This window comes from Erpetoichthys calabaricus, chromosome 6 (assembly GCF_900747795.2).
Source record: "Erpetoichthys calabaricus chromosome 6, fErpCal1.3, whole genome shotgun sequence".
NCBI classification, from domain to species: Eukaryota; Metazoa; Chordata; class Cladistia; order Polypteriformes; family Polypteridae; genus Erpetoichthys; species Erpetoichthys calabaricus.
In genome coordinates this window covers 207,947,823-207,966,503 of record NC_041399.2, presented here as the reverse complement: position 1 = coordinate 207,966,503, position 18,681 = coordinate 207,947,823, and the positions used below count along the sequence as shown (strand labels likewise).

Here is an 18,681-nt window from a genome sequence, read left to right as displayed (position 1 = left end):
TGAACAATGCTGCACATCCTCTCTGTGACACATCAACACTGAGGACTTTCAGACAATGAATCATTCAGCAGAAATATGTCAAGAAACACAACCGGGGACTCCTTTATACCAACAGCAATGTGTCTATATCAGGGGTGGGCAAAGTCATTCCTGGAGGGCCGCAGGTTTTTGTTCCAACCCAGTTGCTTAGTTAGAAAACAATCCTTGCCAATAATTACATTTCATGGTTTGTTAGTGCTTTAACTCTGCTATGTCAAGTCATTCTCATATCCTAGATTTTTTTCCAAACATCATCCAAATACTTTGAAGTGTAAAATGGATGGGTAATTCTCAATCCTTCACTTTTTTCTCTTCTCTTTCCTTCCAAGTATTTAATTAAACCAAATAGTGCATGATAAATACACACAGGTGTAAAGAGTAACAAGCAAAATGGATAACTGCTGGTTTCTTTTGTCATTTGCATTTTATTGCTAATAAGGAGCAATTAAAAACCGAGAATGCAGCTGTTTAAGACTTATATACACAATAAGGGTTCAAAATCTTAATGAGGGAGATAACTAAAATGAAGCAGAAGTGTTTCTAGAGCAATAAGTGCTTCTTATTAAGCAATTGGGTTGGAACAAAAACCTGCAGCCACTGCGGCCCTCCAGGAATGACTTTGCCCACCCCTGGTCTATACAGTATCTCACTGGGAGAGCCAAGTCAGAAGTTTTCTTTCTTTTTAATTTGATTCTTTGTTCGACCAAAGTCTGTGTATATTTATTTACCTATTTATGTATTTACTTATTTTAAAGAGCTTCTGTAAAAAGCCCAGTTTTTGGGTGTGTGTGAACTGTTAACATTTGAATTTGATGATTGCATATAGTGCGGAACTGACCTCTCTGTACTATTCTTTCCTCTGCATGTCCAGCAGTACAAAAGAAACACCACCATGCACCAAAATGTGGAGATCGGGGGGAAAAAAAAACACGCGGTCACTGATTACAACTGCAAGATGGTATGCGAATGGATATGAATAATATGAATAATGTTGCATCAGTGCCACAATGTTTTCCGAAATGTACTATACAGGTCATAAAATGAATAATTCCAAATATCATATACAGTGATCCCTCGCTATATCGCGCTTCGCCTTTCGCGGCTTCACTCCATCGCGGATTTTATATGTAAGCATATTTAAATATATATCGCGGATTTTTTGCTGGTTCGCGGATTTCTGCGGACAATGGGTCTTTTAATTTCTGATACATGCTTCCTCAGTTGGCTTGCCCAGTTGATTTCATACAAGGGACGCTATTGGCAGATGGCTGAGAAGCTAGATTGCTTACTTTTCTCTCTCTCTTGCACAGACTTTCTCTGATCCTGACGTAGGGGGATTGAGCAGGGGGGCTGTTCGCACACCTAGACGATACGGACGCTTGTCTAAAAATGCTGAAAGATTATCTTCACGTTGCTATCTTTTGTGCAGCTGCTTCCTGAAACGACATGCTGCACAGTGCTTCGCATACTTAAAAGCTCGAAGGGCACGTATTGATTTTTGACTGAAAAACAAACTCTGTCTCTCTCTCTCTCTCTCTGCTCCTGACGGAGGGGGTGTGAGTTGCCGCCTTCAACAGCTTTGTGCCGCGGTGCTTCGCATACTTAAAAGCCAAACAGCCCTATTGATTTGTTTGCTTTCTTCTCTCTATCTGTCTGACATTATCTACTCCTGACACGCACTCCTTTGAAGAGGAAGATATGTTTGCATTCTTTTAATTGTGAGATGGAACTGTCATCTCTGTCTTGTCATGGAGCACAGTTTAAACTTTTGAAAAAGAGACAAATGTTTGTTTGCAGTGTTTGAATAACGTTCCTGTCTCTCTACAACCTCCTGTGTTTCTGCGCAAATCTGTGACCCAAGCATGACAATCTAAAAATAACCATATAAACATATGGTTTCTACTTCGCGGATTTTCTTATTTTGCGGGTGGCTCTGGAATGCAACCCCCGCAATGGAGGAGGGATTACTGTAAATACCTATGTCTCTGTTTGTCAGTACGGCTTTGACTTCATGGACCATAAGGTACATACTAATTCAGCATAAGCAGGAAGACTCAATAAAACTGAATAAAAAAAAAAATTAAAAAAATCAAGTGACGGTGAGATACAAAGGCGGCAGATTTACCAGCATTTGTGTGTCAGCTTTTATCCATCCAGATCAGAGAACTTCCAGTTCGATTGTCTCAAAACACCACTCGCAACTACAGTTATTCCCAGTTTCAAATAAAAATAACAGCATCAGATCCCTGGGGGGAGGCATACTGTGATTGTGACTGACAGAATAAAAGTGAAAGAAAAAAAAAAAAAACCCGCTAACTTTTACAAGTACTATAAATGTACACTGGCTGTTACAGACGCAAATCAAATGTATGTTTTAATTGTATAATATTAACAATAAGAGCAGCTCACTACTCAAAATGGTAAATATACGAAACAGTCAGGATCGAACCAGGAGACTCTTAATTACAAGTCAACAATTCTTACCACTGCACCATGGAAGCGGTTTCATCATCGTTGAACCTTTTGTGAAAGTGTTGATTTGATCTTTGGACTTCAGGCTTTACACATCATATAGTTTATGTCTACATTTTGCCATTTATTACTAAAATATGAAAACTGTTTCTGTTTTAACGGTGCTTACACAGATTATTGTAGAAATGGAACACACATGAAATGCATGTGTTCCAAATAACGGCCTATTATTTCCAGCACTTCACTCCCAGATAATCAAGGCAGGAACTGGGAGAACTTTTGGCCCGTTCTGTGGCGGAGGGGGGATGGAATAGTAGGCTGCTTGCTGCTTGTCTTGATCGGCACATTTACAAGACAAAAGACGCTGACGGAGAGGTGCGAAGGGATTTAAGGTGGGCCGGATTTACAAGTTTCTTTCATAGGCTTTGGTAATTCTAGTGTTAAAGGCTTTTGGCGAGACCAGCAAGGGGTGCATACCCTGTGGTGGATCTCTATGCCCCAGTGCAGTGATGGGGACACTGTTGTAAATATGGTAGTTTACTTCAGATGAGATATGAAACTGAGGTCCTGACTCTCTGTGATCATTAAAGATCTCTGGGCATCTTTCGAAAAAAGACTAGAGTATTCCTGCTGTCCTGGCTAAATTGCCCATCATGGCCTCATCCATTCTGGTCACTTAATCATTCCCGTTCTTTAACTGGCTAACTATCTCTCTCACACCTTCACCACATAAATGTGTGGTGAGCATACTGGTGCAATAATGGCTGCCGTCATATCATCCAGGTGGGTGCTACACATTGGTGGAGAAGTGGTTCTCCTCTGTCCATATAAAGTACTATCAGTAGTGAGACAAGCACTTTCTAAATGTAAATTATTTTTATAGTGAATTTCCATTCAGTTACAGGGTTTCATGTCCTTTTCTCGTCAAAATTTGTTCCAATTTCTTTAATATTACTTGGACTTTCGCTTGATTCCTTTATGAGGACAACAAAACATCAGGTCTGTCAGCTGTGAATGGAAACACAACAGCAGTAGCTTTATTTCCACTAATATCTTTGAAGAAAGGCATGTCGTTCATGAGCATGGCACTACATGAGATGTTGCTTTGAATGTTTAAAATGACAGCCTGCATCACAAGCCTGATCACAAACATCAAAAGCCCCAAACTGATACACAAACAATGCTAATCTTTTACAAACCAAGCTCAAACTTAAGAAAATAAATAATAACTATTTAAATTACCGGAACAAGCTTCTGCTTACTGATCAGTTCTTCTTATGTAATTGCTATTCCAGGACTTAAACACACTTATTCCAATTAGGTTGAGGATAAGCAATTGGCATCGGTAATAATGTGCCAGTCCATTGCAGAATTTCATGTGTATTTAAAATTATATTGAACTGTAATCTTCAACATATTGCAAAATTATTAGATAAATTATTGATTTTAATTAAACAGTTGTCTAAAAGTAAACTGGCCATTTAGGATAAGAATCTAACATCATGGATATAAAACAACATCCCACAAGTTACATGTTGTTTATCAAAAATTTCAGTCTGCTTATTTGACGTCAAGAAAATTATACAAGATCAGAGCTGAACTCAAACTAAATATCCTTAACAATTAATTAATAGATTGATGTTTTCAACGAAGTATGCACATGCCAGTAATATATCATAAAATGTGAAGAGATTAACTGAAACCACAACTACAATACAATGCCCACTAACATCAGTTTTAAAAATGCCACAGACTTCCACCTGACAAGCAAATGACTGTTATGCTATTGCCAGCGTCTTTCTATGAGCTATAAATCCAAATTAGTAGGAGTGGGAGAAAAATCCTCATTTACATTCTGTGAAAGCCGCATAAAAGGAATTTGTTTATCACAAGGCCAAAGCACTGTAACGGCTTTCAGTAAACAGAATAGAATGCTAACTTTCTTTTCTCTTGAAAATGCTGGGAAAAAAAGTTCAAGTGCAACAGAATGAGGAAGACCAAAGTTCTATATGTTACGTGTAGTGTACTACTCATATGTATTCATTTATGAATTTTGCTTAATTTAACAGTACAGCTGCCTAGATTTAGTAAATATTCTCTATGAAGCATAACAGAACTGAAACACAAGGTCCTCAAACAAACAGTAGAATTTATGTTTACCATGCAAACAAGAATGTGTAAGAAAGCCATAATGCCAACATTTTTTTTGCTAAGTTAGAAAGTTCACATTTTATATATTTGTATAAAACATGAGGATGAGGAGGAAGGAATAATGAAACAAACACAAAGCCTAGCAGCCAGTTTTTAACAACATAATCAATACTTAAAATCCTGTACCTTGGTCTTTTCTGTGTTGAGCTGCCGAAAGTGGAGCCAACCCTCTTTTGTTGCATCGCTGAAGACGTCTAATGAGGAATTCCTTCTGGAACCAGAGTCTTCTGTGGATTTTTGGCCATCGAGAGCCTTAAGAAGAAAAACAAAAAAGCAGACTCTTGTTTAAAATCCATACAAGAGCGTGTAATCACCAAAGAGAAACGTTTACAAACTGACTGTGCCACTCCTCCTTTACCAAAGACATACTTCCCATGTTCCTCCAGTCTTTTGAGGGCCCACAGTTCAGGAAGAAACGGAGGCAAGTAGGCCCCGTTACTCTTCTGTAATGTGCTAAAGTTTCCTTGCTGGAAACCACGACTGTGCAGGCTGTGAACCTTCAACTTCTCGCAGTGCAGACTGGGACTATGCAGCTGCAAGGAGAGCATACCAATGAAATGCAGTCATGGCTCTATTGAAGCGGCAGTGGCGGGACTGAGATTGTTCAGTGTTGGTGTTGAGCTCTTTGCATTCACTCTGTGTTACTGTGTGGGGGCCAACACTGAGCTACTGTGATATCCTGCCCTGATCTCTGCAGCCCTTTTGTCTATTAAAAAGGCATCTTGCATTAGAAATGTTTAATTTATTCTACAGCCTTGTTATGCTTTGGAGGTGCATTCTCTAAAGGTAAATCACTTTCAAATATAAATTTGGAACCAAAAAGGTTATGGAGTTTAGTCTGGATAAGCTTTTTATTTTTAATATGTGAAAGGCAACATAAGCAGCTTATTAACTTTTACTTTTATAAAAGAAAAACCTTTTTTGGATAATAAACAATGATGTCTTCATTGCACCTAGTAAAGATCACATACATGCTGTGGCACCCGGCTGGGATTCCTACCCGGCCGGGACGCCCAGGGAGACAGGAGGAGGGCTCATGCCTCCTCCAGACCATGAGGGGCGACCGCCCTGGTTGTATTGGGGGCCATGGGTATAGGGCTTAGAAGCTCAACCCCGTAGGGGCCCGTGGTCAGCGCCAGGGGGTGTCCCCATGCCTGATGGACCCTGGACCCCAGCACTTCCGCCACACCAGGAAGTACTGGGGTGAAGAAGAGAGGGAACACCCGGAGTGCTTCCGGGGAGACAGACGGCACTTCCGCCACACTGGAACGTGTCGGGTGGAAGATTGCCGGTGCACACCTGGAGCACATCCGGGTATGGATAAAAGGGGCCGCCTCCCTTCATTCAAGGCTGGAGTCAGGTGGAAGAGGACAAGGTTGGAGAAAGAGAGAAGGAGGCGGTCTGAAGAGGCAGAGTGGTTGGCCTGGACTTTGGGGAAGACTGGGGTTTGTGGAGCACTTATGGACATTTGTAAATAATAGGTGTTGTAAATAAACGTGTGGTGGAGCAAAACTATCATGTCTGCCTGTCTGTGTCCGGGGCTAGTTCCACAATGCATATTGTAAAACCTTTGCATTTGGAACTTTAAACTGCCCCTTTCACTGCAATATTTCAGTTCTATGGGTTAAATTAACACTGCAAGGTCACATAAGTCACAGTCTCATATAATTCCAGTGCCACGATCCACATAAATTCTCAACCTTCACTGTTCTGGATCGTGTTTCTTTATGTAGTATGGAATCCTACTATGGATTTTGACTTTTTGTGATGATTTGCCACTTTATACAAAACAGGTCCCACTGTTATTGTTCAAAAGGTGTTTGATGCATTCGATTATGACAAATTAAATTGAGCGGATGTGGCCGAATATCAGTCTTACAATTTTAAAATGTCCCAAACACTTATCGGTGCATTCCTTCATGAGTGTGCATGCAATTTAATTATGCAAAAGTGAGACTTTGGAGGAAGGGCGCTCTATGAATGCAGTCATCCTCCAAAATGAAAGCATTGTGCACAGTAGCCTTCACAACTGAACCCACAATAAAAGGAAGTTGACATGTTTGTGGAAATTGCCACTGACAGGAAGGTAATGAGGTTATGGGGTTAAGTGGAAATAGCCACCAGTTCATAGAAACAGAGCATACTCAAGGGCCGATAGGGAGGTCGCATCGTATTATTATAGCTTTTGTGCTGACAAGAACTATTTGCCAATTGATAGATAATCAATACCAGATATAGAGCGGACATGCTCATGGCATGTATGCATGGGAAAATAGCTAATACACATTACCCAGTCCACAAACACGAAACATGCTCTATGTGGCGTGGGTATCATAAGTGATGCTGCACAGATTGATGAAGGGAAGAGAAATATGCAAACACTGTCTGTGCTAACCGTCAAAGACTGGTTGAAATCTAAGTAACCAATGTAGACCTCAACATCAATGTTTGCAGTGCACCATACAATAAACATTTCTCTGTTACATGCTATTCAGTATGGGATTAATAAAAATCATGTTAATGTTTGTGATGTGCCATCTATTGGAATGACAAGCACAGTGTGTTTTATTACTAAAAGTGTTTGTGATGAACCATCTGCTGGAATGACAGCGACGCAGCAATTGGACAGACACACAGACAGACACTTATCCATTTATTATGGTGGATGCTGTTCATATTTACCATATCTATGTAAATCTGCAAACACCAACTCATCCCCCCTGTGATGCAAGGATTTGAGTTACAAGTGGTTTTATTTATTGCCCTTTTTTTGAGTTGTGAGATATCTTCTGCACAGTTAGGCAAATCAATGCGGCATTTCCTTGTGCCATTATTAGAATTTTGGGTACAACGCTGCTCCACTTTCATTCAGCACAATATATTATTCTTGTTTGGGCACTTACACCACAACATAATTCACATTTTGCTAATGTACTCAAACAGGCAGAAGTCAAAAATAAACCAAAAATGAAGTTGAGAGAAATTGGTGCCTCATTTTGTTTTCTTTCCCTAGCACCTTCTCACTTACTGAAGAATGCCTGCCGCCACCACCTTTGCCTCTTTACTTTCATGGAGTGTGATATTGAATTGATGTCTTAACTGTGCAGCCCTATTGTTAATTCTCTTACAATGATATTTGACTTAAGTATGTTATTTAAGGGGGCGGCACAGTGGTAGCGCTGCTGCCTTGCAGGTAGGAGACCTGGGTTCACTTCCCGGGTCCTCCCTGCATGGAGTTTGCATGTTCTCCCCGTGTCTGCGTGGGTTTCCTCCGGGCACTCCGGTTTCCTCCCACAGTCCAAAGACATGCAGGTTAGGTGGATTGGCGATTCTAAATTGGCCCTAGCGTGTGCTTGGTGTGTGGGTGTGTTTGTGTGTGTCCTGCGGTGGGTTGGCACCCTGCCTGGGATTGGTTCCTGCCTTATGCCCTGTGTTGGCTGGGATTGGCTCCAGCAGACCTCCGTGACCCTGTGTTAGGATTCAGCGGGTTGGACAATGGATGGATGGATGTTATTTAAGTAGTTATTTATGCAGTATTTAAAACTCTATTCATGATTTTTCTAATTTATAAAGTCATGTACTATTGCTATGGTCCTTTTATATTCTTCTTAAAGGCACAGCTCATTGGAGTTGAGCAGCAACGCATGTCACCTCACATTGTACTGTATATGTATAACTTGTATGTGACAAACAACATTTGATATGATACTACTACAGTTACAGTTTGTTGTAACTTTTTGTGCATTCAGTAAATGAAAGGAAAAAAGACTTTTTAAAATGTATTTTGACAATTATTATTAACCATTGAAGCGATTGTGTTCACTTTAAATGAATTTTGTGTTATTCAGCTAAAAAAAAAAGGGCTTCAACTTTAGGACTCAAGAACACATGCATTTTTTCTCATTGAAATGTAGACATATACCTCTTTCTGTACAACACACAAATGCATGTACATATTTAAAGAAATAGCCAAAAATGATTTACACAGTAAAATAACATTCAAAAAGGCAGAGACAAAACATTTTGGTAGTGGTGCTGCTTTGCAGTAAGGAGACTGTGGAAGATTGTGGGTTCGCTTCCCGGTTCTTCCCTGTGTGGATAGCGCTTTGAGTACTGAGAAAAGCGCTATATAAATGTAATGAATTATTATTATTATTATTTTGCCTGTTACAGCCTTCATCATCTGACATACCTGATTATATACAGTCAAATCATTTTGTCTGTAGCCCTCTTTTCTATTTTTTTTTGTTGTGGATTAGAAACCTTTACCTTTATTTTAGTTTAAATGTAGAGTATAATTATACATCCATTATCAATACATTGTACATCACTCCATTACATCTTTTGTGGCGAAAAATGGACCCCACATGGCTCAGAGCCAGTTTAGTAAACTTTTTCATATCATTACTGCAAGTTTAAACTATAATTCTGACAAACATGGTGCCATTACCGCCAAATTCTTTTACATAACGAATTAAGTTCAACCTCTTCTTTAAACACACAAATGCTTCAAGGGGGTAAACTTGCACCTTTTACATCAGGGGTCCTCAATCACAGTCCCGGAGGGACGCAGCGGCTGCAGGTTTTTGTTTTAACCCGGTTGCTTAATTAGAAAGCAATTCTTGCCAATAATTTAATTTCATGGCTTTAACTCTGCTATGTCAGGTAATTCTCATGTCTTAGATTTTCTTCCCCTTTCTAAGGATATCATCCAAATGATCTGAAGGCTAAAATGGATGAGTAATTCTCAGTCCTTCACTTTTTCTCTTTACTTTCCTTCCAAGTATTTAATTAAACCCAATAGTGCACGATAAATGTACACACAGGTGTAAATGGTAACAAGCTAAATGGAAAATGCTGGTCTCTTTTATCATTTGCATGTTATTGCTAATTAGGAGCAATTAAAAAACAACAATACTGCTGTTTATGACTGAAATAAGCAATAAGAGTTCAAAATCTTAACGAGCGAGACAACTAAAGTGAAGCAGAAGAGTTACTTGAGCAATAAGTGCTTCTTATTAAGTAACTGGGTGGGAGCAAAAACCTGCTGCCACTGCGGCCCTCCAGGACAATGACTGAAGACCCCTGTTCTACATAGACAATGTGTACTAAGCAAGCAAATCTGTGAGGAAAAAGTTTGTGATCCCTTTGCAGTTTTCTAGATTGCTGCTTTGAATGCCTCCTAAAAATAACCCCAAAAAAATCATAAAAAGCTCACCTTCTTCAACCCCTTCAGACTGGACACATGTTTAATGGAGGACCGTCTGCAAAGATATAACACATTGTTCTTGTTCAGATTCAATGTCGTTTAAATTTATTCAATCCTACTGAAAACATCAAGCAAACTTACGATCTCCCTTCTTCTCTATAATTGTCCAACCCTTCATCGTATGACTTTGAGCGCTCTGTTTTTGTAACAGGCTGGGACTCAGAAATACTGATTCGAAGGGAATCTGGGAGGGAAATAAAAAGAAATACATATACTTTAGGAAAATCTTCTATTTTGACAATGTTCATCTAAATCATTTTATTTAGAAACAGTAATGGAAATATCCATACAATTTATAGACATTGCCCCACCAAAAAAATTCAGCATGTCTTTACCTTGATCATGAGAGAGCTGCCGTCGAATGACAGGAGTTGGACTAGGGGGACTTGCAGTTATGGCTGGTGATACAGAAATCACAGCAGAGGCTGGAATGTGTGTGATATCGTGATCCACGCTTGGACTGGAGGGCTCATCTGCAATAACAGACAAAAAGAACACAATACAGTGGCTGTAAAACAAATGGAGCAACCTACCGTGCAGTGCAGTCTCCAATGAATGTTTCAATATAAAACAAGCAAGTTTATTTCACATCATGCAAATAACCGTAATGGAACAAAAACTGCTTAAACCAGTGATTAAAGAAATTAACAGTTTAAAGCGTTTTTCCTCAGTCCAAGTCCCCAGAAAGTACTGTAGTTGCTGGTTTTTGTGTCGGTCAATTATGAAATTATGGAATCAAGTCTTCTGCATTTTAGAATTGCCTTGATTTAATCAGCTGGACAGCTCAAGTTAGAAAGGTGGATGGTAACTTAATTTGAAACAAAATAATGCCTTTGGCTTTGCATGTTAGAATGGCTTACTGCACCCAGATTTTGCCCCGTGGTCAATGATTTCAGCCTTCCATTAAAATGGGAGCACTGTTTAAAGCAAAATAGACAAACAACATGGGTAGACATATTTCCACTGATAAGAAGGTTTTAAAAACAAAAAAGGAAAATGGCATTTGGAAAAATCCCAGAGGGCCCGTGTTAACTTTGACTGCTGTTTTGATTACAGATAATCACTGTCACTAGATATACCTTTTGAACTCACTTAGCTTTTTATTTTTTTTTTTAACAACAAAAAGACCACACAAAGAAAACAAAATAGATAAGGGCTTGCATACTTTGATGTAGAAAATGCTCTTTACTGTACTTGGTTTTAAAATTGTGGTAAGAAAAGTACCGCTAATGACAATATTTGTGAACGTAAGGAAGAGAAGGTATAGGCCTCAGGGGTCTGAAATATCTTTGCAAGCTCTCAGTTAGGCAGGTAATCCCACTGTGCCACTGTAGTACGTGCCAACTGCTCATCTAACTTCCCACAGCCCTTGCACAGCCAACGTCAAATAGTACCTTAATTTACGGAGGCCTCAACCTGCAGTGCATCTAGTCATTAATTTCCATAATTGTATCACAATCACCATTTGTATTTCTTCCTTTTTTTTTTTTTTTTTTTTTAATGCTCTCCAATTTATGTTTGTTTGCGAAAATCATGTGCCATGTCATACACTAACTGTGCTGGATAAAACACACATACGTTTAACAATGCTGCAATGCAGTGTAACTGTCACTGTATTCGAAATACCTGCTTAGTATAGATTTGAATTCACACCATAACAGTGCTAAATGGTGGTAAGATGATAATGGGCATCAATGTCGACTGATCCCTTAGGCTCCTGCTTCACTGGTAAGTGTCCTGTCCTGCCTGACTGTGCCATTAAATTCTAATTTACACTCTCTGTGAATGCCTTTATTTAAAGAAGTATATGAACTATGGCATTAAGTGAAGAGACCATTCAATATTTTTAAGTCAATGGATACACAAGTGTACGAGGGGGGACCCAAAAATAACTGGAATTTTGTTGTTGTTAGGTTGGTACTTGTAGTACGTGGTTGGGCCGCTAGGGCGATCTAGTTACACTCCTCACAAGTCAGTCTGCCAAGTGCCATCAGTCTGGAAGGTTGTGCTTGTGTTCAGTGAATTTTTTTGTAAAAGTAGGTTGCGCAACAGTGTGAGAAGGAAACGCCCTGATTTGTGGGAGTCGGGCGATTGGTTCTTTCATCATGACAACGCTCCATCTCACACTGCTCTCAGCATTCGCCAATTTTTGGCAAGAAACGGTTTGACAACCCTGAACCACCCACCCTACTCACCGGATTTAGCTCCGTGTGATTTCTTTTTGTTCCCTCGGATGAAAAAAGACTTGAAAGGAAGGCGTTTTGCTGACGTCAAAGAGGTAAAACAAGAAACGACCAGAGCATTAATGGGCATTACTTCAGACGAATTTAAAAAATGTTTCCAACAATGGAACAAACGGTTAGATAAGTGTATTTCCGCCAATGGAGAGTACTTTGAAGGAGACTAATTGTAGTTTGTACAGATAATTAAATTAAACACGTTTTAAAAATATTTCCGGTTATTTTTGGGTCCCCCCTCTTATATATACAGTATATGTACAGGATGAGCTCAACATTGTTGTGAAAATAGGCGGCAGAAACATCAACCACCACCGGAATACCAACAATACCACCCTGATGGCCAAAAACAAGAAGAATCTTGAATATCTGATCATGAATGCTGAAAGTTACACAAAAAAGTGAAAAGCTTGGACTATACCTGAATATCACGACAACAGCAACAAAAAATACGAACCTCAAGATGTAGGAACAACAATGTAGAAATTTATGGGCGGAGTGGTGGCTCTGAGGCTAGGGATCTGCACTAGCAATTGGAAGGTTGCCGGTTCGAATCCCGTAAAATGCCAAAAAGGACACTGCTCTGTTGGGCCCTTAACCTGCAATTGCTGAGCGCTTTGAGTAATGAGAAAAGCGCTATATAAATGCAAAGAAATATTATTATTATTATTAAATTGAAGATTTTACACTTCTTGGCTCGAAAATTGTTTGCTATGGCAACTGCAGCCTTAAGATTAAGAGATGGGTGGCACTGGGAAGAAATTTGATGGTCAGTATGAACAACATTTGGAAGAGCAAACATGGCAGCCTAAAAAACAAATACAGACTAGCCAAAGCAATTGTTTTCTCAATAGCAAAATATGGTTGTGAACACCTTGACGCTGGGAAAGGCAAAACGGCGAAAGATCGATGCATTTGAAATGTGGTGCTGGAGACGTCTGTTACGCATTCCATGGACAACCAGAAAAACAAATCACATAGTCCCGGAATGGATCAAACCAGAAATCAAGCAAAAACTCTCCTATCGTCACTTGCAAAATAGAAAGTGGCCACCCAAGAACCCGATAGCAAAATACCATCAAGAAAAAGATACTGGACTGAACATGGCAGAACTGAAAGAAGCTGCGAGAGATCTGAAGACAACAGAGAGCGTTGATTCGTACTGTCATTGAGAGTCGTAGCCAGCTTAATGGTTAGAGAGACAGTATATGTAAGTACACATACACACAATTCATATTTTTACGTTCTGAAGTGGACAAAATAACTTCCAGATCAGATTGTATACTGCTTGTATACAAGACTGCTTGAGATCACACAGGGCACTGAGCCACTGTCCTTGCGGTTTACAGTCCTCTCACCTTATGCACATTACCTCTGCATTTAAAAATCTGCTGAATATGGTTAATAACACACTAATGGAAGCGAATGGTGCCTGCAGGCATAGGGGGCTTGATGTGGGGAGAGAGAGCAACTCCAATAAAAATGGCAAAGACAGAACAGAGGTTTAACTAAATCTATGCTGTGTAGTAAATTGAAAAATGAATTAGCTGTCAGCGTCAATTAAAAAGTAGATGCAAAGTATTGTTTATAATTTAATAATTTTGACAGCATGTAATCCCCACTTTCTGCTGTGCTTGACTAATGTAACTTAGGACTGGGCATATAAACTAATTTGATATCTAAATTCGATGACATACTGCTTTAGTCACAGAATTTAAGCTGAACAGCAAACTGCACAAACACAATTCTTAGTAATGACTATATGCTGGAACATATATGTTAGCATATACCGATGAATAACATTCATACATACATACAATGCAAAACATAACACTGATTTGAAATGTTGAAGACCAAAGCCTTTTTTTGCATGCCATCTTGTGGAAGAATAACGTTACTGCATCTGGGCTAAATATAAATCGGTGTAATGAAGTTTTCCAATGTCAAGAGATAAAGCTGGACTCAAAATTCTAAATAACTGCGTCGGTTTGAAGAGGTGACATTTATAAATTTTAAGCAAAAACTTCCCAAGGCACTTGTCTGTGTGTGTGTGCATGTGTGTTCCAAAAATCATTCAATGTTGAAACACATCTTCCCCTCACAGATTCTCTGAGGCCTCCCTCTGTCCATCTCCATTCATTTCAAGAACCCTAAACCCTTTTCTGTTTATCTTGAATCCCAGTTGAATGTTTACAATTAACTCCAGATGGGGCTGGCAGTTCATTTTCTGAAAACAAACCCCAAGTCATACAGACCATGAGCTCAAAGGAACCGTATCAGGAACAAGCCTCCGTCCATCACAATGCACAACTATACACCTACCAGGGCTATTCAGAGTCAAAGATCAGCTTGACCTTCACGTTCTTGTGCTGAGAAATGAAAACCAGAGTGTCAAAAGAGCAATCTACACAGATACAGGGAGAATGTGTACACATCACACTGATAGTGAATAAGCAAGAAATAGAAAAAGTCTCTTGGTGATGTGAGGTAGCAGTACTATCTATGCAACTGCTGCAGGGCACCCACTTTAATATTTATTATGAAAATTTTTAATTGTAGTCTAAGCAGTGGACAGACCTCCATATCTAACTTAGAATTGAGCAAATGTGTTTAAATTTATAAAGTCTTGCACCATAGAAAGTGTCCTGACTGGTGGTATGACCATATGGTCTGGTCGGCTAACATTGTAAAACAGAAAATTTCTTCAACCAAAGTCGATGCCAATGATATCCTAATGGGATAGGAACTGCAATACTATTAATTGAGGAAATTCATGCAAAATACTCCCAAATCTAAGGATTTGACAAAGGACACAAGCTCATTTTCTCTTCTATAGCTATAGAAACTGCCAGAGCAGCAGGTTAAAGTAATCTTTAAAGCACCATTACTAAGAACAGTCTACACAAGAACAGGCCATTCAGCCCATCAAAGCTCACCATCCTATCCACTTCATTCTTCTAAAATAACATCAAGTCAAGTTTTGAAAGCCAATAAATTCCTACTGTCTACCACACTACTTGGTCACTTATTCCATGTGTCTGTGGTTCTCTGGATGAAGAAAAACTTCCTAATGTTTGTACGAAATTCACCCTTAACAAGTTTCCAACCGTGTCCCCGTGTTCTCCACAAACTCACTTTAAAGTCACAGTCTCAGCCCACTGGACTAAATTCTCTTAAGAATTTTGAATGCTTCAATCAGGTCTCCTCTTAATGTTCTTTTGCTAAGCATCATGAATGGCATGGTCCTTGTGTACAAATGAGTAGGTAAGGGGTGAGCCGCTGCCCCAAATCAAGCAATGCAAGTACCGTGAAGTCCTGCTCATGAGGGAGTGCAGAAATAACAGTGAGACTGACCAACAAAAATATACAAATTAAGAAGTTTCTGAACTTATGGACCACACTCAGACTTACAATACGATATTATATATTAGACTCTACTATGCTATATATATGTTATGTTAAAGACAGGTAATAGAATAATTTAAAATATTTGCTCTTTCTTGCCCAAGATATATCATCAACACCTTTCCTCCATATTCGCGTGGGTCCGATTGTCTCTTCTCTGGTGCTCCATCTCTCAAGTGTATTCCTGTAAACCCTTATTCCAAGACTCTTATTATATTTGAGGTGCCTTTCTCCCCTCCTGTCCACTTTTATACTTGCCATTCTTGAAGGTGACACACTCTGCCTCTCCTATGCCTTCACTACTCCTCGGGCGTCTCACACTCACACATCCTTGAGTCACCAAAGCCAAACCGACCAATCAGATTGCTCAAGGGGACTAGAAACAAAGACCTTAGTGTTTTATTATATACCAGTAACGGCGCACTTCACGATAACATGCAGTGAATATACTTGACTTGAGCATTCCTAGTTTTCATCCTCTTTCTCTGTACATTTAGCATTCGTTTGCTCAGAGGTTGATGTGCTTGCTGCTTCCTGAGCAGCTCTTCTTTTCTCCACCCTAGTGGTCCTCTGCTTCTCTTCTTTCGTTGGCATCTTTTCGCGTTAAAACTAAGGTTTTGTGTTGCAATTACTTAGTACGTTTTCTTTAATTTTTCACTTAATCTGGCACGTAAGTCTTCAATCTGCCTCAAGAATGATTAGCGAAGGTGGTAGGGAATGAGAACAGAGCCCGTACGCATGCGCCGCATGGCCAACCTGCTGAGAGTTGATTCTACAATGAAATAAAATTTTTTAAAAAAAGAGTAATAAAATCATCACCCTGAAAGTGGATAATGGACGTCGCGTAGTATATGTGTACCAAATTTCAAGTCAGTAGGTGAAATGGTTTGCGAGCTACAGGTGATTTAAAATCCTGGACAAACAAACGAACAGCCATGGTAGCGTATTATAGAAGACTAGATAACTTATTATTATTCTTGCCTAATTTAACTTGCTTTTCTTTTCTTGAATCTATTTCTTTGATATACTGGAAGGCACTTTGAGCTATAATCTGTGTATGAAAATGTGCTGAACACTGAACCAAGCCACAGTGGTGAAGCTGCAGCCAGGTTCTTGGACGAAGATTTTAATTAAGCAGTCATTCTACATTCCCATCCTCATGAGCCTCTACGAAGTAACCAATTGAATGAGATCAAAAGTGGCCAAAATCCAGTTATTGGGTTCACTCTCCCTGATAGAATGAAGAGCTCAGCATTATGGGTGATTCCTGGAGTAGAAATGCTGCTCCTTTGGATGGAGAGGAGCCAGTTGAGGTGATTCGTACATGTCATTAGGAAGCACAGCTCATTAGAGGACCACCCAAGACACACTGAACTGTCCTGGGAACATCTGGGTATTCATCGGGTAAGTTGGAAAAAAAATTGGATTGGATAGAAAGTTCTGGTCAGCCCAGCTCAGCATACTGTGACTTTCAACAGAAAAATGGGAAATACAATGAGGAGGATGACTGTGCCCTTTAAAACTGGGCTCTCAAATTAAAGTTCTGCATTACATATTATACAATGTGCTGCTGCTATTTAAATTTGAATAAGCATTCCAGTAAAGTGTTTACATATGTCAAAAAATATTTTAACTTCAGCATGAAAATGGGAGTGAGCCTATAAAAGCAAGGCCATTACCTACTTACTTTCATACAATTGGTAAGCATTAAGCTAGTACAGTATATTTAGCCAAATCGTCTCAAATGCTTCTAAATTTCTACATCTGGAGCACTTCAGGATTACACACTGAATCACTTCTGGGGAAAGCCCACTATCCTTGTTAGAAGGAAACTGTCACTGACATCAGAAAATTCAAATATCAAAACATCAGCATTCTAAAATGTACACCACAAATTGGGTCTCAACTCAAGTCTTTAATGTGGAGATTAAACAAATTGAGTCAAATACAAGTAGCTGACACATACTTAAAAGCCACGTGGTACTTTCTGACACAGCACGATGATGCCTCTTCCGTTTCTGCTAAGGCATTACTGCAGCTGACTTACAGCACGGAATTCAAAATTACTTTTACAGTCCACCGTGGGAATGTTTAAAACACCCTGTGCCTGACGTTTGGCATTACAGGACGTCATCAAACGAGACTAAACAAACCGCAAATTAAACAAGATGAAAGGGCTCACCCATGCTGACTCATACCAAAGTGGAAAGATCACTGAAAGCAATATTAATTTTATTAAACTAGGTTAAGTTGCTGGATTGCTTCAGTCAGCTAGCCACCTAGGAGAAAAAGAAATTCAACTTGTAAAAAGAAAAGATCTGCTTGAATAAACGGGGCCCGAAAATCTTCATTCTAAGGCAGCCCAGCAATAAAAATACTGGACATGGCTATCAAATCATGTTGGGACTTTTCAACTGATTGCCTGTATAAAAGCATCCTGACTCAAAAAGCAAAAGTGATGGGGGAAAAGAAATTCTGCAATTTATTGAAGAGAAAACAATTAAAAGGCTTTGTAAAGTTTTATGTGGTGATGGGGGCCTGATGGACGAAGGTGGAGGTCACCACACTTCAGAACACACCACTTGAAATGACTTTTTCAATTTATCCGACTATTCACACAAACCAAAATGTTGTGTAAACCCCTTATTCTGAACAGAGATAACAGGTTATTGGCCTCTGAGGAAGCGGATTAAAACAGGAAAATTTCTCCATGAATAACCCGATTATGTGGCCATATACCAGGGGTGGGCAATGTCGGTCCTAGAGAGCTGCAGTTGCTACAGGTTTTCATTCCAACCCAATTGCTTGATTAGAAACCAAACTTTGTCAATCTCAGACCTTATTTAATTTTATAGTTTGTTAGTCTGCGCAATGTTCTTATATCAGATATTTTTTTCCCTTTCCAAGGTCACCATCAAAATAATTTGAAGCCTAAAACCGATCATTTTCAGTCTGTCACATTTTTCTATTAAGTATTTTATTAAATTAAACAGTGCATGATAAACACACACCTATGTAAATGGGGAAAAAAGCTAGATGAACTACTGC

General features: G+C 39.4%; 1 protein-coding gene across 9 annotated transcripts in view; it reads right to left on the bottom strand.

The window, feature by feature from the left end:
• LOC114653838 (rho GTPase-activating protein 21-like) overlaps positions 1–18,681 on the bottom strand; it is a 406,130-nt gene that overhangs the window by 27,911 nt on the left and 359,538 nt on the right. For all 9 annotated transcript variants that reach the window (XM_028804387.2, XM_051928939.1, XM_051928940.1 and 6 more), the window contains 4 exons: positions 10,327–10,464; positions 10,073–10,175; positions 9,941–9,986; positions 4,849–4,974 (listed from right to left, as the gene is read on the bottom strand). In XM_028804387.2, the coding sequence (XP_028660220.2) occupies positions 4,849–4,974; positions 9,941–9,986; positions 10,073–10,175; positions 10,327–10,464 (413 nt within the window). The remainder of the gene's footprint in view (positions 1–4,848; positions 4,975–9,940; positions 9,987–10,072; positions 10,176–10,326; positions 10,465–18,681) is intronic.